The sequence below is a fragment of the Brachyistius frenatus genome, unplaced genomic scaffold (genome assembly GCF_029030835.1).
Source record: "Brachyistius frenatus isolate BFR_SWC_R1_liver_20210118 unplaced genomic scaffold, ASM2903083v1 Contig_72, whole genome shotgun sequence".
Lineage (NCBI taxonomy): Eukaryota > Metazoa > Chordata > Actinopteri > Embiotocidae > Brachyistius > Brachyistius frenatus.
Window position 1 is genome coordinate 1,444,228 of NW_027210671.1, and position 24,908 is coordinate 1,469,135.

Sequence of the window (24,908 nt, forward strand, 5' to 3'; positions counted from 1 at the left end):
TAGAAACCGGAAGGTTTCGAGCCCAGTTTCACCTGAAAGCAGTAAAATAAAGTGTCAGTTGGCCATAAATGGACGAAAAATGATATTGATCTATAAGACTTTATATTTTATAAAGGTTTTTATTTTGTAACTGATCCGGGTTTGATTTAAAAAAGCTAGTTGCACTGATGCATATTAAGTAAATCGATATTTTTTGCAGTATATACTGTTTCTTTGCATTTTTTTTTGCAGTGTACTGTACACCATATTTGTCTGCAAGCTCAATGGTCTCCACTGGTAAACTATGCAATTTCAACGGGTAATGTAATACCCATTACATTATAAACCCATTACATAATAGACACTGCTATATATTGCACATACTTCAATCACCAGAGAAAACAGCAACAATCTTGTAAATCAGTATAACAGATGGACTTCATGCAACCTGAAGCTTCAAAACCTCTAACCTAAAAATCTCAAGAATGACTTGAGAATGAATCCACTTTATTTCTCTGTTTGATCTGGACTGGGTTCATACAGACAATAAGTGACTTGTGTGTTTCAGGTCTGAGGTTTTCGGGGCTTTTTTTTTTTAATGTAAGACTGATGTATATGCATAGGCCGTCTGGTGACCAGGGTCATTTTAAATCTTCTGAGATGGCCTGGTGATTTAAAGGTAGAAGCAAAGTGAGAGAGAGAGAAAAAAGAAAGAGAGATGGTTGGGGTTCAAAAACTGGGCACCAGATGTGCGGAAGTGTGGCGATGTGCAGGCTCCTCCTCTTAGCGCAGACAACCCGGACCCATCAGCCAATAGAAAACTGGATATAAGCTCACTGATGGCTTTCACATACCATTTCTTCAAGCTCCATCAGTGAGAATTAATTTTGATAATGCTGCCTGCAACTACTAATGAATCGTATTGCTCATCTGGCACAAGGCGCTGGAGACATTGATCCGGTAATCTCCCATGTTTTGTGCTTATGGTTCACATTCCTGGCATATCGACGTTATGGCGGTGTGCCAAAGTGCTCTTCTGACACTGTGTGGTTGCCGCGGAAACTGCATCCCCCGCTGGGGAGGCTCGACACAGAGTTGCATAATCAAAGTTGCTCACAGGCACTGCATGAGCTGAGGACCATTCACAAAACAGCCGTGACTATAAATCATGTGACAAAACTCATTTCTAATAGCACATATGTCCAAAGGAGATTTAAACAAGAAAATTCAGAGAGTCGTTACAGGCAAACAACTATTTTATTTTATTATTGTACGTTTCAATGTTAAAATGTTAACATTATCGAAGATCTGTTTAATTGAGATATCAGGGGAGCTACCCAACTAAAAAAGACAAAGATGTTGAAAATTAAAATAAGAGAAAAAAAAATCAACAGGGCGAAAAAATAGCACAGTTGTGTTTCGGTTATTGACAACTTTAAATTTGTATTGGATATTAAAGAAAAAAAAACTACATTTTAAACTAGGTTGAGTCATCATTTCCATCAGCTCTTTGTGGAATAACATTTCACATGGAAACCAATTCGTTTATTATGTCTGAGTCGATTATGATTCAGTTCCAGCAAATTCCAAGAAACCAAACGAAGCATGATCAACGTTGATTTTAACATCCTCCCACTTGGAAATGATCTAGCGTTTACATTAAGCCGCGGGGACTGGGTGTTTGGAGGGGCCAAGGCGTCGAGGAGGCACATTGTGAAAGAAAAGGAAAAAAACAAATCACTTGGATCAATTTCAAGATTTGATTACATAAAACCAACTGAAGTCTGGTATTTTCATCACAGAGAAGAAGGCAACGAGATAAATTATATCAATCAATAGCCAGTAGCCTAAACAACAATAACACGTAAAGTAGGCTACAAAACATGCAATGTCAGAATACATAAACAGCATATATTCATGTCAACAAGAGGAGCATTCAGAATAGGGGTATATCATGATATTTAGCACCTTTAAGAGATGAACAGGACCAAATTAAAGTAAATATGGAATTACGATACTATTTCAGTTTTCTGCTGCATCTATAAAGTGATTCTGAGCTCAGCTGTGATCATATTGATCTCACTATCACGAAAGGTGTCTTTGGATAAGACTTGTGGAACATATTGAGCCTCACCTCCTCCAACAGCAGGGTCTCCACACGGTGGCGAGCAGCGTCGCTTTGAGCGCAGAGCAGCCTCTGATGTACAGAACGGGGGTCAGGGCAGCATTAATTCGGGGCAAAATGCGCAGCGGGTCGGTGCCTTCATTCTTAAAGGTGTGACAGGCTGTACCAATTAAATTGCAAGCCATGACATGACTGAATATAGGAACCCACGTCCCTAAGAAAAACACCGCCACCACCAGGATGAGGTACACTGACGAGCGCTTGCTGTCTCTCTCCTTGGAGGGCTGCTCCCTTTCCAGATGGAACCTGGCAATGAAGAACAGTCTGATGTTCAGCCCTATCATTATAGTCACTGCCAATATGTTCCCCACAAACGTACCAAAGCTCGTGATCTTTCTGGCAATGCTGACTCTGACTAGGTTGTGCACAGCCACGATGATAAAAGCATAGAGCCAGTAGGCACATATAACCATCACGGTCCTGTTTCGGGTCATGCGCTGGGAGTATTTAAAGGGCGACACTACCGCGTGGTACCTGTCTGCCTGCGCGGCCAGGATGGCCATGAAAGACAGCCCTAGAAAAGTGTGTACGACGTAAAAGGTTCTGGTAGGGGAGTCTAATGTGTCCCTCACATCAAGCACCCCAACATAATAATAAGACACGCCGGTGCAGATGTCACTGAGGCAGGTGCTAAGCATGTACATGAAGCGGTTATCGCTGCGCAGCCCCTGGTTGAGCAGGATGGCGAGAGACACGGACACGTTGAGGAAGATGATGGCTGTGGCCAGGAGAACGTTGAAGAGAAGCATCAACACATTCCCAAAGCTCGTGAGGGGCAGCACAGGAGACAGAGCCTGGCTGAGGTTACTCATTGGTGCAGAGACAGCGTGTGTGCGACAGTGTTCAGGTCTTCGTTGCACAGCGGGGACAAGCAGCAGAGCAGCAGAGCAGCAGCATCTGTAGCCTGCAGCAGAAGGGCTTCACCTCTGATCTGATTTATGCAAGCACAGTCAAGCTTGAGGAAGACCTCAGCGACTTCAATTCCCACGGACAACCAGTGAGCCCTTGATACAGAGGTCAACAACCTATTCAAATGACTGCTGTAATAGACCCAAATATGATCTTTGATTATCATCATATCGCTAAGTAGGTTAGTTCTATACATTCATTAGGACAACAACATCAGGAAGGACATGTTAGCATGTGCAATAAGTCAATCTCTGCAGCTCGAATATCGTTTTTTATCATATTCAGCTATTTTACAGTCCAAGGCTGCATGTGGGCTAAATGTTTGACTTATTTTCAAGTTCTCCCTGAAAAACAATGGTTTCAAAAGGCCCCATGGTTCCACAAAAAAAAAATCACCAATTCAATAATCTCTTTATTTACGGAGATAAATCTTTGCAGACTTCATGTGGTTGGTCATGTGGATATAGCTGGCATCTGAAAATAATGCAATTATTTTAATGTAGTCTCAGCAACAACAAAAAAGTGATAATAATCTCCCGCAGATTATTATTTCACTTTTTTTTAGTTTAAAAAAATACTTAAACAATTATTAAGTTACATTTTTGAATAGATTTATTTTCTGTCAACCTACTTATCAGCTAATCTGTCTGGTGTGCCCCCTCATTGTACCTGCCTGCCTGAAAGCAGTCAGAAACATTTATTAGTAGACATCTGCCTCTGAAACTGTTTGTTTAAATTTCAGACAGAAAGTAGACAAAGAACAGAAACCTGCTATAATCTAAAAACTATTTTGCACAGTGTTCTCCAAAGTTGGAGCTCTAGGGCCACAAAAGAAAAACAACAGAGTCAGTTATGACAAGAATTTTCTTTGCTCTTTACCTCAGTTAAACAAATTCTATCTACATGGTCAGTTATGAATCTTTAATGAAGTTAGTAATCATACAGGGCTTTCGTATTGAAACATATAAAGAAAGCATAATGTTTCATAATTAGTCGTGTGTTTAAAATGAATGCATTAGTCACTGCCTATGATATTAACTCTTTCAATAACACAGTTCTTAATTAAATGTATTCTTATAGTTAATAGTGCTTCAAGAGAAAACTTGCGGATAAATCAGTGAACCAAAAGTATTTGCATCATGATGTCCACTGTGATGGGCTAATTTATGAAAGGATCCATCTTCCATACATTAAGATTTACTACAAACTGAACTGACAACACAAACATGACACACCTCCTTAGAGGCTATGGTGGACAGTATTGGACAAGAATCCATGCAACTTATTTTGTGCAAGATCAGTGATTGCAGCCATGAGTGAGGTATTTGGTCATGGTGTAATGTGTAATGTGTAATGCTCCCTCTAGTGTCTAAAATACGCATTAACTTTAGCCAGGGATTGTGACATGATCAAACGATTCAACAGCCTAGTCATGCGACAATTTATGTAATTAATCATCAGCAAATAGCAAATGTTCATGCATTTAAATGTTAATTTGATGAATATAGGCCAGTAAGAGATACATTGTATTTGATTGGAAACTGCCACTAAACGTTTTGCAAACTACATGTATACCTGGATTAAAAAACAAACAAACAAACAAGCCTATCTGTTCAGGCTTTTGTTTATGTTGTTATACTATTCGTGGTGAGTTGAGCAGTTCTAATGATTTTCAGGGTAATTTTGATAAAAACATATACTAGACCTATTTGATCACTGTCTTCACTATTCTGTAACTAATGGGCAGATATCAAAATGGACATTTGTGAGAGCAAACTAATTCTCTATTGCAAACGTAAAAACAGAAAGAAGAGTCAAGTAAAACAAAATGTCTCGTTGCAAAGATATCTTAGCATGTACATCTTTAGTTTTTTGTCGACGAATATCAGTGTTGATTTAGATGAGAAGAAGAGAAATGGGAATAATGAAGGAAGGGCCTATTGAACAGAATGCATAAACAATTTATGAAAGTATTCTTGGGTCATCAAGGTGAAAATAAATGTCCAAGTTGTTGTAGAAGCAACTGAACGCAAATTATGATTGGTGATTTTGTTTTCACCATTATCAAACACACCAGGACACATCATGTGACAAGGCTTCGCGTTCCCCTCCATACAGTATATCTCTCCTTTGCATGCTGAAGCCTCTGTCCTCTAGAGATGTGGATGTTTGACGAGTAGCACCAGTCATCTATAAATATAATGAAGGCTCGTCCTCTGGCGGAGCGTCAGGATGCTCCTTAACGCCACCGTTCCCCTGTCGGTGCATTTCAACAGTCCGGAGGACTTTCTCATCTTCATCTTCCATATTCTCTTCGCCACAAGTGCTGTGCTGGTCGCCGGCTCGGTGGTCGTCGGGATCTCCTTTACCCCGTCTCTGCGAGGCCAGAACCGCTTTGTATTCATGCTGAACACGAGCATCAGTGACACCCTGACCGGCTTCTCGGTCTACTACCTGGGTCTCTTCGACGTCCAGGAGGGCTACCCCTCCAGGAACGGCACGTACTACATTTTACCGTCATTTCTAGGTGTCAATGTGTTGACCTTCCTCTTCGCTCAGTTTGACCGCTACTTTGCCGTGTGCCATCCGTTCTTCTACAACCGTTACATAACCAGGTCTGTTGTCATTGGTACCTGTGCTTTCTGCTGGATTTACACCTACTCCATCCTCACCGTGCAGAACATGGTGCCCATGTCAAAGGCGGCGCAAATAAACGCATTTGGTGTCATGACTCTGCAGATTGTAGTTCTCATTAAAGTGCTTATGACAATCAAATTATACATTATAGCCAGGAACCACCTGGTGAGAGAGGCACCCAGTGCTGAGAGGGACAACAAAAAGGAGTCACTGCGCATCATTGTGTTTGTGGTGATCTGCTTCTTGGCTCTGTGGTGTCCATCCTTTGTCAATATAATCGTCAGACAGCTGACTAAGAGAGGTCTGATGTTTAGGAATGAAGCCACGAACCTGTTCGCTATCATGGCACGCCTGAACGCACTAGTCACCCCGGCTGTGTACATCTGGGGCAGCCCAGCGCTGCGGGGCGCCGTGTGGAGGACGGTGTGGCGGAGGGTCTGCCCCAGGCGCAGGGAGAGGTAAGACACGGTCTAAACACTTGGTCTGATGTCAAATGGCTTCTTTTATGTCAAATGAGTATTCTCACCCCCTCATTTTTGTGAATGACTAAATAACCCATGAATGATCTCTGTCTCTTTCCACCCCACCCTCTCGCTTCCTCTTTTGCAGAATTGGCTTTGGAGTGACAAACAAATTATAGTGAAGCAGCCAGCATCAACTGTATCATATGGAGAATGGACTAAATGGTCAGCTGATAGGCCATGTGTTTCAGTCACATTTGAATTGATGTGAGCTCACTTTAAAATTAACTATATAAACCAAACGCACATGGCAGATTGTGCAGTTAAAGGTTTTATATGCATCATTCAAATGTGTCATAAAAAGTCGTTCCTCTGTGTTTTGACTTTGACAGCCCAGGGGACTACTTTCTTTTTATTTTCTAAATCTTGGCGGGGGTCAGCACCGCGCTCGTGGCAGGCTCCGTGGCATGCGGTATCATTAACACGGAATCGCTTTCTATTAATGTTGAACCCAAGCATCTGTGATACAATGACCGGCTGTGATATTTTCTACCAATTCCTCTTCGATGTGCGCATGGGCTTCCCATCTAAAAATGGGACTCATTATATTTTACCCAGTCTTCTGCGGGTGAACATCATGACGTTTTTATTCGCCCAGTTTGACCGATATTTCGCGGTGTGCCATCCGTTCTTTTATGGTCGTTTCATCAGCACCACAGTCATTGTGTTGTCAACACGTATAGCTGGGTGCACGTGTATGGTCAGCAAAATCTGCTGCTGCAAAACACCCAAAAGGTTGGTTACGAATTGCTGAAAGGAAAAACGGATACTTTATTTGGATTGTGTTCATTTTAGGCTACGAGCTAGAAATGCAATGACAATTCGCTTTAGTCTTCCCAAATAAAGCACAACAATTGTAATGGCAGTCTTTTGCTTTTCATTATTTGGCCATTAAATGTAAACCAAGAATGTTTAGCAGAGGCCTTTTTAATGGCAGGTATTTTAGGTGTTTTTTTTTTGTAGAGATTACAAGTTTATATGCTACGAATTTAGAGAAATTACGTTCTAAGTAAATTAATTTCGCCGGAATAATAATAATAATTATATATATATATATATATATAATAATAATAATTATCATTATTATTATTGCCAGTATAATGAGATTTCACAATATCAAAGTCGCAAAACGTTGATTTCATACCGAATAATTAACAAATGATTATGATTAGCGCCATTAAGTGTTTGAAAAACAATGATTATACATGAATAATTTCTACAAGACAGGGTTGCCGTGGCTCAGTAAAATGGACCTTGTAAAAGTCACACTTGTAATAACCTGCTCTGATTAGTCGAAATGAAACGGGCCTGTCGTATTTGCTCTACCCTGTAATATCTTGAATCATGCCAGACAATAATTTTCCCCTGAGTGAAGATCATGACAACCCAAATTCTTAAATATGAATTGATTTTTTTTTATTGTAATGCGATGGAGGTTTCAGAAATTTGACTTTGATTTCACTTAGTTTTGTTGATGATTTTTGAAATAACCAGAATTCCTTAAATATAAATTAGCATAATGCATAAATTATCAACCATGTTTTCTTGTTTAAGTATATATATTTAATTGTTTTTGTCTTATCTTACTGAAGTTGTAAATTATGTAGGAATAACACATTTGATAGTAAATTGTATTGGGAGTTATTGCCTGGTTCTAATATTTCTATTCTGTTTTATTTACACTTGTTCAAGTCCAACTTTAATAATATACCAGAATTTCTACACAATTTCTACAAGTTTTTCCAAATAATAATATTAATATTAATAATAATTGACAATGGTTATTCTTCTTGGGCTGATAAAATTGGTGATGAAGTGGTTTGGAAGATCCACAAAGACTCCCAGTTTGTGTTCAAGTTTGGAAAAAGTACTCATGTCATCTTCATCCCATGACTGTCAGACTGTCATGAAGTAATGTACTATAGGCCTACTGATTTTTTTTAAACTCTGATGTTCCAACTGTTATTTAAAGGTTTGCAGGCCTCCTCATTGTAACTTGACAATATCCCCACAATAATATGAGCTGTGTAACTGAACTTCTTTGCCCAAATATCTGGAAATGATCAGTTCTGAGAAAAGTTTACAATAACAAGAACATCTGCAATGGTCACCTTTTTTTGGTTATTGAACAACAACCTTAAACAAATAGTTGTAAAGGCAGAGTTGTCATGTAAAGGCTATACAGATGCAGCACTCAAGATACACATATTATGCCAGATCAAAAATTTTAAATTCAATTCTGTTGTCTTTTTAGATCTTATTAAAAAATATTTGACATGTAAAGGGCTCTACATTGCATGTGTGTATAAGATGTGCAAGACAACTAAAATCTGCTTGCTCGGTTTAAAAAATGTATACATTTAAAGTGTAAAACTTTGTGACATACAGTAAAAATCCTGTATGGTTATGTGATTAACAGATCAAAGTGTTGGTCTGACAGTAAATCGGTCTTTATACTACAAGTGTTGCTATTGTTTTGACTTATACGTGACAAGGTTGTTATGTACGGTTTGTAAAGTTGATTTGCAGGCCAAAAAACCCCAAAAGAACTGAATATTTCCACATGTTATTCCAGGGAAAATGTATTCTTTATTGAGTTTCAACTATGCCTTACAAATGCAACAAACAAAAAAAGGAGAAATCTGAAGGCGAAAAGGTTTATGAAGTTATTTGAACAAATGTTAACCTAATCATTGATGTGAAAAGTGAGATTAGGTCATACCTCAGGAGGAAAGACGGCTTGGGTTTAGAGGGACAGAGGCCCCATAAGAAGCTATAAAAAGACATTCAACTTAAGCGGCGTTATTGTAACAATGCTCCTCTCCAACCTCACAGACTCTCTCACTGCAGGAGTTGCTCTCTCTGTGAACTTCGACAGTCCTGTGAATTACCTCATTTTCATTTTTCATGTTTTATTCGCTACAGCTGCTGTTCTCGTGGCCGGACCTGTAACTGTAACAATTTTGGCCACCAGAGCGCTGCGCCTTCAAAACAGGTTTATTTTTATGTTGAACACTAGTATTTGTGACACGCTGGTTGGGCTCTCGGTGTATTATCTCGGTCTGTTTGATGTGAAGGAGGGATACCCTGCAAGAAATGGAACTTATAATATGTTGTCCTCTCTTCTTGGGGTAAACCTCATGACATTTTTGTTTGCGCAATTTGACCGATACTGTGCCGTTTGTCATCCTTTCTTCTACACGCGCTTTATAACCCGGCGTGTGGTTATTTCTGTAAATGTCTATTGTTGGTTTCATGTCTATTCTCAATCGATCGTTGCTATTTTCTTGCCACTTTCAAAAGCAATACAGCTGTATGTTTTCAGTATTGTCAGTTTACAAGTCATTGTGATCACCAAAGTTGCCATGACTTTGAAACTGTATGTTATTGCCAGATATCAAATCGAAAGAGGCCCTCCAAGCGCGGACAAAGAAAATACCAAGGAATCATTAAGAATAATCATTTTTGTTGTTATAAGCTTCTTGGTGTTGTGGTGTCCCTCTTTCGTAAATATCGTCCTCAGACTGGTGGTAGGACGGGGGCTGATATTTAGGAACGAGGCCACCAATCTTTTCGCCATAATGGCGCGTTGCAATGCCGTGTGCACACCGGCGGTGTACTTGTGTGGCAGCCCGGCTCTGAGGAAAGCCGTGCTGAGGACGGTGTGGGGCAGACTGTGCCCAAGATGCAAGAAAAGGTAAGAACTGCACTAAATATGTCAACCCTTTCTCTCTGTAGGCTGTCAAATGTGCAATAAGCAGCTGTGAACACGCTTCTTGTACAGAGTTGCGTCCTGTCCGGGAAAAGGAAGGCCGAGGGAGTCTCACTGACCGGAGTGAGCTGACTGCGTGAACCAAGGACTGCGTCACCGCCCACAGCACACATAAAGAACTGGAGGACAATTACTAAAAAGGACCGGAAAAATGAACCCTAAATGTATGGAGAAAAAAATAAAAATCACTGATTGAATTGTGTTCTTTGTCCCAGTATATTGGCTGAAGGCTGTTCCTGATCTTGAACTTCAGTTGTCCGTTTGATCCTGATTTTCCAGTTTTATTTGGGATTTACTGTTTGAGTGAGCCTCAAGTCAAGAAGTCCCTCAACATTCTCAATTAGTTTTCCTCCTAATTAAAATTAAGCTAATACAAATTTATATATTTAAAAAAAAAAAAAAAGGTGGATGCTGTATCAGCTTGCCATTGCACATTAAAAAGTGTTATAGCAGTTGGTAAATTAATTTTAATTTCTATTGTGTAATCAAATAACCGTCAGTTTTACTGTTATTTAATCCTTATTATTAATGGTTTTTGATTGCACGTCACTCACCCGTCTTTAATGAATATATTACCGAATCAATTCTTTCTAGGTCCTTTTGAAACGCTTGGGTTGTGTTTGATGTTACTGCTGAACCTGATTCTCTAATCTGTGTTAAAGAGCTCATGATCAATTTACTTTGTGTCCATACCTAAATAATACAATAATTCTCACAAACAAATGAAGACGAGGTTTAATCATTTACTACCCGCAGATTTAATACTGGTAGGATTTAATACACCGGTCTGGCAATGACAAATGAGTTAACACAAAATGCTGTTTATTCCTCTCTGTCATTCATCGGCATTATGTTTGATGATTAAACAAAAATAAATCACTGCATCTTTAAATTACACTGAACACAGACTCGAACTTGGTGTTGCCCTGCTGAAAGAGACCACAGCACCCTCAGGTGGTGTTGTTGAGTAAATATATCTAAACAACTGATCAAATCTCTGGGAATTAACGATGAATGATGTCATTTTATTGTGTTTAAAATGTTTTTCTCTATTGGGCCCCAATTAACTTGGAAATATTTTCCAAAGAGATGAAGCGTTTTAGCAATTAGTCAAGAAAAGACATTCGCTATTATATTTTTAGAGCCTATTTTAGCCTATAGCTCATTTTTACCCGTGGGGCCGGCCATGCATATTATCTTGATGACCTCAACACACCTCTTACAACTAATACTTTCCTCACATGTTTGGTAATATCCACAATTTGGGTATTTGTATTTTTGTTTCCATATTTATTTTTGTTCCGTCATGAGGGTATTGGTCACTGGGAATGATTTGTGATTATTATTACTTGGATTTTAATATTACAAACAGAGATGTAAAGCACAATTTGCAGGTGTTTGACGAGTGTGTCCTCTTTAACTCTGCACTTCAAAGTCCCAATTAGGATCACATTTAGAATGACGACCTAGAGTCAAACAAAAGGTCAATAACAGCCTAATTTGCTGCATGTGTGGAAAACTATATTCAAACATATCTGCAGGACTTCTATACGAGACAGTTGTAGGAGGAGAGAAAAAAAAAAAACAACAACAACACATTAGCTCAAAACATCACTGAGCGACCAAGGCTTGTGACTCCATGTACGGTGCCTATAAAATAATAGTTGCGCCTCACACTTGGGCATAAACAATGCTCCTCTCCAACATGACAGACTCTGTGTCAGGTGGCGTACCTTTCTCTGTGGACTTCGACAGTCCTGAGGATTATTTCATCTTTATTTTTCAGATTTTATTTGCTACAACCACTGTCCTCGTGGCAGGGACAGTAGTCATTGGCATCTCGGCCACCAGAGCGCTGCGCCTTCAGAACAGATACATTTTCATGCTCAACACGAGTATTTGTGACACGCTGGTTGGCTTTTCAGTGTATTACCTCGGGCTGTTTGACGTGCAGGAAGGATATCCCTCCAGAAACGGAACTTACAACGTTTTACCGTCACTTCTGGGGGTCAACATACTAACGTTTCTCTTCGCGCAGTTTGACCGGTATTTCGCTGTGTGCCATCCTTTCATCTACAGCCGCTTCATAACGAGACACGTTGTGATAGGCATCAACATCAACTGCTGGGTTTACAGCTTTGCTCACTTGCTCGCCAGGAATGTGTTGCCAATTTCCAAAGCGATGCAACTGTACGTGTTCAGCATTGTCTTCTTTCAGATAATCGTGCTTACCAAAATGGTCATGACTATCAAACTGTATGCTGTTGCCAGATATCAGCTTGAAAAAGACCCTCCCAGCGCAGAGAGAGAAAGCAAGAAGGAATCGCTGAGGATAATCATTTTTGTGGTCATAAGCTTCCTGGTGTTGTGGTGCCCCTCTTTTGTTAATATTCTCATCAGATTCGTGGGAGGAGGAGGACTGACTTCTAGAAACGAGGCCACAAATCTATTCGCCATAATGGCACGCTTCAACGCCTTGTGCACGCCGTCTGTGTACATCTGGGGCAGCCCGGCTCTGAGAGAAGCCGTGATGAAGACCGTGTGGCGCAGAGTGTGCCCAAGATGCAGGAGGAGGTAACGGGAGGGTGGCAGGGAAACACTGCATGCAAAATTCAATACCATGTGAGGCATTCATGTGTGATTTTTACGCACTGATGCAGTGCTGAATTCAATTATATTGTCCGTAACTCTTTTCTCCAGAGTCGGATCCAGTCATGGGATGTCATGGAAATAACAAGAACCCGAGGACTGCACTCAGCAATAATCACCTGCCTTCTGCCGTCTCTCTCCTCCTGCATCTGTATGTCTTTCTGAATCGTGTGATTTGAAACTATAGCCTCGGTATACAGACAAGGAGGTCGTCTGACATGTTTCCATCCGCTTATCTTCAAAGGTTTCATCTAATTAGCGGCTGATTCTTTGACAGCCAAAGGTTCAACGCTCATACAGCTACTCCTTTTCAATTTTAAACCAGTGCGATAGTCTGAAAAGTAGTTTATTTACATAAGATAGATTTTTTTTTTTTTTTTTAAATTTGCAATAATAAAGATTCACATTAGAATTGTGATCTGATGACGTCTGCCTGAACGCTCGACTGGAAAGGTGATTTCAGTGCAGATTAACATCACAAGTGAACAACTTAGTTTACTGGATTCATGAATATTACAAAAAAGAAAAATAATACTTTTTAAATCACTGATGTTTCCAGTGTGTTTAAGGTCATTGCAGGTTAAGGCCATTACACTGTTCATTGTGTGTAGTGCTGATCTGACATATCTTGTAAACACAGTAGTGTGTTAAGAACATATGGCATGCAGTTTGGGTTTATGTGCTGGTTTTTCACGGTTACTGTTTTATGTAACGATTTGGGGTTTTCTGGTTTTAACTTTGAGCTGAAATAGAGAACCGGATTTCCCCAGCCCTTGGAGAGCGGGTTCAGCAGAGTGCAGCTGCTGTGCATGAAGCTCAACTTTTAGCAGGCAATACGCCCCACATCTATTTTTGAATATTAAAGAGGAATGAAAAACGTTATTAACACGCTTTCAACTTGAAATTAACTACATATGTAATCTGAAAAAAAAAAAAAAAAACTATTTTTAGGTTAATTTTTAAACGGGTTCGATAAATCAACAAATTATTTTTTTTAGATTGAAAAAGCAACAGACCTGAAGCAAAGCACGAACTGAAAGTAATGATGTTGTTAATAATGTCGGCTTTATGCATTTCTATTCAAAATATTTATTATGATTTATATGTCCGCTTTTTTCGAAGAGGTATAGATGGATATCAACATGACTCGAGGCAAATAACAGCATTTTTCATGTTCTTTCTTCTTTACGAATGGAATGTTTGTTGTTAAAAATGCTATCTGAAAGGACTGGAGAATTTGGTGTAGACTTCAGATACAAACCTCCACGGGACTACAAAGACCAAAACATGGCCCCATCTTCAGTGACATAAAATATTTTGCAAAAATAGGTTTAACTTTACTTGTATACATAAGTCATAAACACCTTTCAGCTCATTTTAATTGTTTATACCAAATTGTGACGGGTATACCAGAACCACAAACGTCATATTGCATCGAGCTGGTGTGGAAAGCTGGATCAGAACCACGGACAGCTCCCTAAATTCAAATGTATAGCTGATTATCGTAACATGGTTCATCTTATCTAATGGAATTAAGATTGAAAAAATGCATAAAAGGACATAAAAAAAATAATAAATTAAAAAAAATAATGCAAGAGACAAAGCGGCTGCTATACGTCATTAATATCAGTTCTCATTCTGTTGATTCCTCTTTACATCTCGACATTTCTCGATTTGATCTTGTGCAGTCTGTCCCTCCTCCTGTGTGCGAGCCGTCACTCAGGACGGTCGTGGAAACTGTGGAGCCAAATCTGCTGCTCCACAAAGGCTTAAAAGAAACCTGGTTTACTTTAAGAGTGTAACTAACACTATTTGGACTGAACAGAGAGTTAATTGAAATGATTTACTGCACCTCCAATTACAAAAAGGTCATCAAAGTTTAAATTAAACATGCATAAATAGACAACTAACTACAAAACTTAACATTGGTCTAACTATTGAATACATGTATTAAAAAAACATTTTTACAATTAACAATCACTTACTTGTTTTAACTTTACTGGCAACTACATTGGGGGTATATATATATATATAAAGAAAAAAAGTGCCACCTAATTATCAGAAACAAACTTCAGCAATACCTGAGTGTTTATATGCAAGCATAGGGGGTTATTTTCTAATTAAGCCACAATAAAACTTATATTTTGAAAGAGCCTGGACATTTTCTTTTGCTACATCTTCAGTCAACTCTCACTGAAACCGGTTTAGAATAAAACCTTCAGTTTCTTCAGCACTAATATTAAATTAAAATTTTAACAATCTGTTTGGAATATACCACGAGTCAAAGTCTCATTGCTGAAAGGAATACTTGAATCTGCATCATAAGACAGTAAACGACCGAAAATAGAAATAGCTTCAGTACATGGAAAATAACTTTGTTGTCATTTGGGAAGAAAATGGGACCTGTTGCAGAAGCTTATATAGACAGAGAAAAGATTTGTGGATGTGGACATACAGTCGATGGTTAAAAGAGGCTTTTGTATAAGCATGTGAAATATGAGATATTATTAGTTGAAGTTCCAAGTAGAATGATGGTTGATCAGCTACCGTTAACGTCAGTCCAACTTTTACAAATCAAACACTTTTTTATGCCAAAATCTTACAGATTAGAAGACAAATAATTATTTTGATCTCTTTAATAAACACATTACAGAAAATACAGCAGGTATTCTGAGATGTAGCATCATTTCTGTTACACTAAACTGGAGTACTGCTATGTTGAATTGTGCTGAATGCTGCCACTAATGCTTAACTAATGGACCTTTATTGCAGTTTAGCTTCTGGCCACCAGATGCAATCTGCTTAACCTTCGATAGGTAACTGAATTCACAAGGAAGGTATAAAACGGGTGTTTCACTGGGATAAAATAGTTTCCCTGTTAGGGCTGAATCACAACATTGCAGAACAGTGCAGTATCACCTGTGGTGCTCAGTTCTGCCTACACTTTACAAAAACTGCCCACCAAGTTACTTTGGACAGGGAACAACAGATTTGAAGTATTCAATCTGCGTTTGGAATATCATCACATGCTGTATTTTTTTTTATTTTCAGCATAAGTACTTCCAGTAATTTATCCAAACTAATCGAAAACAGATTTGTCTGCATCCAGTGTATTGAAAATGTCAGTGAATATTGTAAATACACAGCCAAAGAGGCACAGGCAGACAAAAAAAAAGTGCATTCAAAGTTGAACTGAAAGCTATTAGATGATACTTGTCGATGCAAAAAAATAGAAACTGAATGGCCCCCTGTTAACATTCATGCAGATAAACAAGAATGTCATGCAGTCATGGCCGGGTTTCTCTGATGGGTTGTATTTTTCAAAGTGGCCCAAGTGGTCTAAGTTTTTAGCTGAGCACTGAGCGGAAGCAGGCATCTTTTTCTGTTGTCTATCTGTGTAGTCACAATGGCTAAAGAGGTTCGTTCCAAATACTTTTGGCTGCGATTGTGATTTAATCTAATTGTGTTAATTTGATTCACTCACCACTGCACATATGAATTTGTTTCATCGTCACCAAAAATGTCCTTGTGTGGATGAAGTTGTGTGCGAGTCCTTTCTACCAAAGCGTCCATGGGGGTTGCTTGAGTGGGAACGAAGCCAAGGCAGAAACATTGACAGGGATTGAAATGACCGCCCAGGGCAGATCTAGTCTCTGAAGAGATCGTCTAATCATCATCCTATAAAACACACGGAAAAGGTGGAAAATGTGTATTATCCTAAAATGTACTGGATTAACGCTTAAGTAAAATGACTTTTTTGTGTGTCCGCATGTGTCTTACCCATCACGTCCCAGCAAGAAGAGAGCAGGTATGCTTGGTTTGGTAGTGCTTCCATCAGTGACCATATCAAGGTACTGACTGTCGTTGTCCTCTGCATTATCAGCAATCAGAACAGCTTTTCCCCCGGCTTCCTCCACATGTCGGGCTTTTTGTACGAAGGAGCAACCTCTGGAGCGTAGACGGAAACAGAGAAACAAATGTGAGAAACTATTTTAAAATTTTACCATAATAACATGTTTTCAGCATAACAGATAAAACCCTGTTTTTCTCATAAGCGCAGTTTGATCTGCACAAATGTGGTAAAACATTGAAAAATAAAGTGACGTCTCCTGCCATAGCTTTCATGTGGAAGAAGCATCATTTCATGTGTATGACATCTCACAGTGAGCACTAGTTCGACTTTCGTTTAAACACCGACTCCAAACCAGACTGTTGTTGGTCGTCATGGGTAACCAACTGGTAGTCACTGATCAAGTACATAATTAAACAATTCAAATTATTAAGGGCCACTAAATATTGTTTTTACACTGGAGATTCCACATGATGTAGAGCCAGACTAACAGATTAGAGCAATCATGCTCGGATTTATGTTCAAATATTGTTGTAGAGGAAAGAATTACATCTGGGGTTAAGAGGGTGGGAAGTTGAGCAGTGTTCAACCCATAACTCAGTTTGGGAATAGGGATGTACAGTCAGATCTGATCAACTGAATCAAACTCATAAATATTAAACATGGTTTTTCATTTATTTGCTGTTTGGGGGACAAGACTAGGCTATTTCCCAGGTAATGTCATATTCTCTGTCTCAGAAATACTTTCCCTATAAATAATCATCAAACCTACAAATAACTTTGAAAAAAAATATAGATTGTATTAATCATGCATTCTACATATTTAACTAAATAACTCCATCTTACAAGACCACTGAAACAACAATATCACAGTGACACCCTCTGAAGGCTGTGATTGGATTGCCAAAAGTAGAATATATTAGTTGCCTTACCGGCCAATTATTCAAACCTATTCTTACTTAAAGCAGAATCTCGGGTCACAGCTTTAACTTGCTAAATGCCTCCAAGCTTATAGTTTATCACCACTGGTTTGTGTTTATGTGTAGCCTGTGCAGCTTATACAGCTGCCGTTATAGTTGCTGAAGGATGTGTGCTTACCCCCTTTCCACCAGGATTACTTGCCCCTGAATGATTTCTCTGTCTTTAATGTCTGAGCAGCCGTCAGCGGGGTCTGCAGGCACGAGAAATATCTCATCATAGGACGCCGTCTGAGGGCCAAAGCGGAGAAGACAACTGTGATTAGAGGGTGAATGAATATGCGGCTTGAGAAACATCCAGAGATCAAATGGGATTCAGAGAAAAAAAAAAAAATCAAGAGTACTCACAAAATCTCCTCCAAAGTCTTTAGCTGGTGCTGCACTGAAGAGGTACCCAATCTCCTCTGGACTGATGACTCGGAAATACAGCAGTTCATTGACCCCAAGACCTGCAGCAGGCCAAAACAAAACAAACAAAAAAAAACACTTACAACGATGAGTTTATATCAGAGATGAGAACTGCATCATTATTATGACGTCAGCGTTGGTAAACAACAACAACAACAACAACAACAGGGAGATATGAACGGGACATTCAGCTAACAACGCACACACACCCGTTAAAATAACAAGAGACGGATCGTGGCGTGAAAGCAGTCGTAAAACCAAAGCCACAGCTTCTGACCTCCTTCAGCTGACCGACAGGCAGCTCAAGTGAAACGTGCCTCTCCTGCTCTCACCTGACGAGCGACCGAGCTGCATGAAAACACTCCAGAGGTGTAAAGCCAGAGCTGCGGTCCGAGCAACATTTGCCATGTTCAAGACATTTGTGGAGGTCCTCGACGTTACACAGACCAGACTTCAGTGTAGTTTCGTGTCTGACGCCGGTGTTGTGTCCATTTGTAGCTGTGCTTCTTCTGTCAGTGCTTCATCATCTGAACAACAGATCAGCAACCACTTCCGCGCTCTTTTTGTGCGCATGCGTATGTCGCAAAGACGGATTGATCTGCTCGGTGAGCGCGGGGCGAAAATAAAGCTATTGGGCCCCATTAGCCCCCCCCCCCCCCCCCCCCCCCCCCCCCCCCCCCGTTTCTGCAGCTTGTGCAACAGGCAGCGTTTGATGATTTGGGAAACATGCTTATTTGCTTCCTTGCTGAGAATTAGATGAGAGGCTTGATACCACTCTCGTGTCTGTATGCAGTAAATATGAAACAACACGAAGTAAACAGCTAGGCCTACCTTGGTTATGTCTGTAAAACCCCTGCCTCACTTCGAAAGCTCTTCCAGCAACACATTATGTATCTTTTGTTCAATCCATACAAAAACGAAAGTTTAAAAACACAACTTCAACCAAATGTAGCCTACATTATATAAGTATTGCAAACATTTATTAAATTTTAACACTGACATCTGATTTAGTAACTTAGGACAGACTTTACACAAAATATTGCATTAAATTGCACACAGTTGTGCACAATGCTGGTGTAACCCTAAAGCTGACAAATTAACTAATTAAGTTATTGTTATTAAGATGTGAATTAATTAGTCAGCTTTAGGAGTGCTAGTTGGAGGATTTGGTCATCTTTGGATATTGCCTGTGTTTACATTCTTTTGAACCTAAGTAATTTGCTGTTGGCCATATCTTCATATATATTGTACAGGCGTTAACCTTGAACTTTGGGCAAGAAAGAGTTTAAGCATATTTCATAAAGTATATATATGCATATATATCACTTTAACAATGGCTCTTTTTTCTCTGCTCTCTTCATAATGTGTCATGTTGCGAGTCCTGACAGTCTGTATGTGAGCCGTCACACCATGTACAATGCATCAGACTCAAAGACTCAAAAAACAGATAAATCGTATTTAGCCATAGCCTTTTCATTTTTTATTTATCCCTGCACTTTTTCCACTGTGACAAATCAAGTATATTCTATGAAAAATGTCAGCTAATATGCAAATAGGTACAATACTGTCATGCAAAAGGTTATATATCTTATCACATGGACCCACTTCAAGTAAATTTCCTGTTAAATTGACCCAATTAGTGGGTTAGTTACTATTTTCATCCCTGAAGATCTGAGGAGCTTGGGTCATTTCCTGTATAGATCAATTTATTATCCAGTCGTAGCAAGCTGAACATAGTGGTTACTCATTTGTCTATAAAATTCACAGTCAATTTCAGTTAATTAGCTGCTAAGAAAACAACAATAATGCCAATAATAAACAATTCTCTAATCCACCCTTTATTCAAAGAATTAACTCAATAAAAATGATAAGATATTTAAATACATAAAAGTTTTAACAAAAACTGAATATTAAGTCCATCTTGAAGGCAAGATTTGTTGGCTCTATTTAGCTAGCTGTACCTGATATCTATTATAAAATCCTCACCACCTACAGAGTTGAATCTTGAATCGGTTCCAATTATTTTGGATACATCCAAACATTTTCCCTCTATTTATACATTTTACACATCAACACAATTCCAGTTGCAATGCATGTTTTTGTCAAACATCTTGCTTTTTAAAATCTCTGACACCACTCAGCATCTTCATTCCTTTTTTGTTCTTCCTCCGCTTCTTGATGTGGTCCAAAGACCCAGGTGGCAAGTCTGGACAGCAGGATTTTACTGGATTTCTGTATTTGCATCGGTTCTTTTTCCCTGTTCTCACCTGCAATGAGTTAATAACAGATCAGGGTCTGAAATGATAATATGAAAATTGTAAAGGCAATGCTTCAAGTCTTACCAAGTCTTAGATGTAAAATACGATTAATCTTTGCAAGGTCTGGATATGAATGTCAGTAATAAACAGATTACAACACTTATTTTACCTGTTAATATAATGAGTGTACAAACTACTGCTCTATGTATCTGTAACAAACCAGTCTGGCTGAGCCAAAGCAGCCATTATAACATGTTTCTGCATTTTACTGTTTTCCATTGTTAGCTTCAGAGGGTTTGCATTTACATTATTGATGATGATATGAATGTGTTAAAATAGAAAATATTACCATTATACTATAGCTAATGTCTTAACTGAAAACTGATGTCAGTTTAAATCTTTTCCCTGTTTTAAAGGTTTTGGGTTGCAAAAACTATTCCTCATGACATACATGTAATTGTAGATTTTAAACCTAAACTAGGTGATAGTTTAAAAAAATGTATTATTTGTGAGAAAACTACTTTTTGTTCATTCTTTACAAACTAAAAAGGTTGAATATTAAAGCTACTCCTCTAGTCTTAAACAAATGGTTTACCAGTAAGTGATAACATAGAAAAACTGGTGTGAATTTAAACAATGATTGGTCATGTGTTAGAATTACTGGAGTATTGAAATCCCCATAATAGTGATCAGTTAGTAAAAAAAATAAAAATAAAAATAGCATCTAATTTTGTTTCTGTAGAAAACGGTTAATTTTTTTTAAAAATACTTCTCCAATAGAACCTAATTTCTTTTGCTCTTAGACTTGACTAGCTGTCTAGGAACATGAGATACACACACTTAGTGGCCAAAGTTTAGAATGTTTTGTCCACCCCCGTATACATGAAGCATGTAGCTTTATGCAGCATTACACAGAGCAGGAATATCTTGTCTAGTCATTCACTGTACACATGACATGAGCACAACAAAAATGAAGAAGGAACATGTAAAAGGAAGAAAGCACAGAGCTCTTTTAATAGCTATTTGTGTTGCACAGCACCAAACTACTAATACACAAAAACACCAACGTAATTACACAGAAATAACAGAGACAAGACACAGAATGTGTGAAAGTCTATCTAAAGGTTAGACTGTACTCAACTCCTCCAGCAGAAATGCAAAGTTTAAAATGATTCATGGTGAATTGTAAATTATGTAGATTTCCTGATGTTAATGTCCTTAAATGGACAAAACTACAGAAACCCATGAAACCTAATTGGGCAGTTATTGCTGGCAGATACAATTTCATGTTAATCTGTCTGTGTTGGAAGCTGGGGCTGGCAGGGAACAGTCGCTGTACCAGCATCTAGTGTCTACATTTCCTATTGGGACCTCTATTAGTCCTCATAAGGACAGTAGTGCTTTAATTTTGTTGTCTGTAATGGTGGTTGCTTTACTTTTTGTGTGTACGATTTGCAAATAAATAACAATAAATATGTCAATAAATAAATTGTTTGAGGACTGTCACAAATAAAACTAATAATAAAAGGGTGTTGTAGTGACTGAATGCTCCAGAGAGAGATAGACAGGACCACATTATGAAAAACAGATGAGAGGACATCAGAGGACATTGCAGACATGTAAGAAAAATAGAAAGAGCAAGAGCTGACAGTACTAGGATCAAATAATATCAGTAGGTTACATTTTTCCAGGGAGTCCACAGACTCCAGGCTGAGGGCACCAGCGAGTCTCTGGAACGGACCCTCAGTTTGCTGATCCTCTTCGGGATCAGAGCAGATGAAGAGCGTTCAATCTAAAGTCAGAGAGGTCACACAATGAGAAAACAAAACCACAACAGAGAGAATGACAGATGTTTTGATATCAGCAGTGTAAGCTTGTATGTACCTTGCCATCATCTTTGAACTCGTATTCAATCTGGTGCTGCAGACTGAAGAAGCTGTGAGGAGTCGACCAGCTGGATGGTGGATCGATGGTCACGTTCACGCCCTGCTCCTCCTCTTGGCACCTGACAATCTGGGGACTATCAGGCTGAACTGGACACAACACAACAAATATATATAAATTTACAAATCACATTAATATATAAAAACATTTCCTGATAAAAAAAAAATGGCATGACTGCTAACATTTGTTTTATTTTATAGTTATTATTATTATTTTTACATGGATTGTTGATGTGGATCTCCTGCTTCATCAGAAAGTTGCTTTACTGAATAATGTGTGACTGGAACCCTATCATTACACCAAATGTTTGTATTAAAATGTTTAATCACTGAAAATCAATGTTCGGAATTAGTTTTGTACTTTGTGAGTAGCATTTAAAAAGATGCTGTTTGTTTGATAATCTTCTGCTGAATGCCTTTCACATCTTACCAATGTCCCTGAGATAAAATGTCATGGTTCTCCTGAGGATCGAGAGGTCACTGATGGCCTCAGCAGTGAGCTCGAGCATGGTGCTTTCCTCTACGTAGGGTGAGAGGGAGTGAGGTAGCTCAAACTGGAAACCCCCATCCAGGAGCTTGCCATTGCTGTTGACCCATTGACATGACTCCAAACCTTCCCGGCTGCAAAAGCAAGCAGGAAAAATCCCATTCAGTCAGATATGAAACTCAGAGAGAAAATTATGGCTATTTTTTTTAGTCTGCGTTAATACATTATGCAATAGTTTTGCAGAATCTTTGAATTCCTTTACCATTCATGGCTCAGTCCAAGACGCACGGCTGTGTATCCACTGCGGGTCCAAATGCAGCTGAATGTACAGTCATAAGATGTTGCTCGACAGCTGATGAAGGAATCTATAACAATACACAATGTGAGTGCATACAAGTGTAATGGAAAATTAGAAAACGGTTGGCCTTTATGTTGGGAGCATAACATAGAAACATTCAGTGTTAATTTTCAATCTCACCCTCTGGAGAGAGACATATTTCAAACACGGCCATATTCAAGACTTAAAACTGTGTTTGGCAGTGCTATAAGTTGGCTGTATATTAGCATTGTAAAGAAATTCCTGTCATCAACTTGACATGTACAGTAAATTAGGGAAACAAGATTATCTTACCTAACTTCTCGTCCTCTGCATCCTCCAGCAGCAGGTAGGTTGATGATAACTTCTGGTCTCCTCTCCAGCAGCTGTATTCTCCCAAATTGGGTGTATCTACTTCTGACACGGTCAGACTTTGACCATCCTGCCGGACGTTGTCCACATCCTCCATCACATCACCATCAAACTTCCATGTGACAGCTCCAGCAGTCTTTGTGCCGCAGGTCAGTGTTACTGGATCTGCGTTGTTCCTCTTTGCCACCACAACTATGCAAACATAGACAGGCAGGTACACACACAGATACATTTACAAAAAACACACATATGGATGAGCAGATTTGAGATAAGCTGAAAGATGATAGTTGGAAAAAAAAAATGTGTAGCAGAAATAAGACATACAATTTTCTGGAAAGTAGTTGAGTCCATGGGCTTCTGTGAGGACGATCAGCAGGAGCCCACAAATCCACAGTGAAGAAGTCTTCTGAGGAATTGTGTGACAGAAAGAAGATCAGAAGATCATCATTGAAACTGAGCTTTTACTTCTATTGAAACGAAACCTAATTTTCCTGTGCTTTCATCTACAATTGGGAAACAAAATATGAATCTGTTCATAGATTTCAATGGGTCAAATCTTTTTTGAACAGCAAAGTTGATCATTTACGCCTTATTCTATCATTACCAGATACATTTAAATGCCACATTAATTGACCAGATAATAAGTATAACTAACAAAAGGACTCCCAGTAGTTGTTCTTACCATCTGGATGAAGTGACACTGAAGTGATGCTAAAAAAGCAAGAGCAGAAGTTGACAGAAGTCCTGATGATGTATGCTCTAACTGTCCACTGAGCTTAATTTATATGTAGTTGTGTGCCGCTTGCATCATCATCATCATCACCACCACTATTACAGGACCTTTGGAGGTGAGAAAAACCACTGATATAGTAAACAGATAAGAGCCTGGTGACAGAGGCTGTGCATTTCCTGTACACTGTTTTGCATGTAAAAATTTTTATAAAGATAAACTGTGAGTTTCGAACAAGGGACTAAGAAATGGAGATAAGAAGCGTGGGAGTTCAGTGGGGTGGGGGGTTACCCTTAGCTCTGACGGTGAAATACAGCAGCATAACACAGCATCTGTGATATACTGATTAACAACCTGGAATCACACGCCCACACAGTAAACAAGGAAAAAGCTTGACTTATTTTCATGCTTTTTCATGGACTCAAACACCAGTCTTCCAGGTGAATATGTGGGAACTTTGTAGTGCACTGACAGGTGTATTACAAACTTAAGATATAGCCAGCAATTTTGCTAATAATTGAAGCAATTTAAAGTATACACACACAAACATACAGGCATGTACACACACACACACACACACACACACACACACACACACACACACACACACACACACACACACACACACACACACACACACACACACACACACACACACACACACACACAACACTGGTCACTGCTCTCAAATGTGAATATTTCTGCTTTTGTAGTATAGATTTTTGGTTTTATTGGTAAATTGAAAAATAAATTGTGAGATTATTTAATAATGAAAATCATCAATAATTTAAAAAAAAAAAAAGTCTGCACACAAATGTTTTTCTGATTTTCAATCTCATTCTGTCCCCTAATCGTGGTTTTAAATCCTAGAAATAATCGCTCATTATCTTGGCCAAAGAGAAGACACGCAAAATG

At 38.9% G+C, this 24,908-nt stretch overlaps 4 protein-coding genes across 4 annotated transcripts; 2 read left to right on the top strand and 2 right to left on the bottom strand.

The window, feature by feature from the left end:
• Window positions 1-5,305: 5,305 nt before the first annotated feature.
• Window positions 5,306-6,172, top strand: LOC138626214 (allatostatin-A receptor-like). Its single transcript, XM_069707710.1, has one exon. The coding sequence runs from the start codon at window positions 5,306-5,308 to the stop codon at window positions 6,170-6,172; it is 867 nt and encodes a 288-aa protein (XP_069563811.1).
• Window positions 6,173-11,693: 5,521 nt separating this feature from the next.
• LOC138626212 (kappa-type opioid receptor-like) lies at window positions 11,694-12,762 on the top strand. Its single transcript, XM_069707708.1, has 2 exons — window positions 11,694-12,577; window positions 12,704-12,762. The coding sequence occupies exons 1-2, from the start codon at window positions 11,694-11,696 to the stop codon at window positions 12,735-12,737; spliced, it is 918 nt and encodes a 305-aa protein (XP_069563809.1). The 3' UTR covers window positions 12,738-12,762.
• A 2,511-nt stretch (window positions 12,763-15,273) lies between these two features.
• On the bottom strand, window positions 15,274-18,446 carry LOC138626295 (protease-associated domain-containing protein 1-like). Its single transcript, XM_069707847.1, has 5 exons — window positions 18,220-18,446; window positions 17,828-17,928; window positions 17,601-17,710; window positions 16,433-16,600; window positions 15,274-16,330 (listed from the first exon to the last, which is right to left on the bottom strand). The coding sequence occupies exons 1-5, from the start codon at window positions 18,293-18,295 to the stop codon at window positions 16,210-16,212; spliced, it is 576 nt and encodes a 191-aa protein (XP_069563948.1). The 5' UTR covers window positions 18,296-18,446; the 3' UTR covers window positions 15,274-16,209.
• Window positions 18,447-19,360: 914 nt separating this feature from the next.
• il12b2 (interleukin 12B 2) lies at window positions 19,361-24,814 on the bottom strand. The gene is made up of 8 exons (XM_069707848.1): window positions 23,946-24,814; window positions 23,588-23,669; window positions 23,207-23,455; window positions 22,838-22,940; window positions 22,519-22,709; window positions 22,030-22,178; window positions 21,827-21,937; window positions 19,361-20,154 (listed from the first exon to the last, which is right to left on the bottom strand). The coding sequence occupies exons 1-8, from the start codon at window positions 23,946-23,948 to the stop codon at window positions 19,990-19,992; spliced, it is 1,053 nt and encodes a 350-aa protein (XP_069563949.1). The 5' UTR covers window positions 23,949-24,814; the 3' UTR covers window positions 19,361-19,989.
• Window positions 24,815-24,908: the final 94 nt, after the last annotated feature.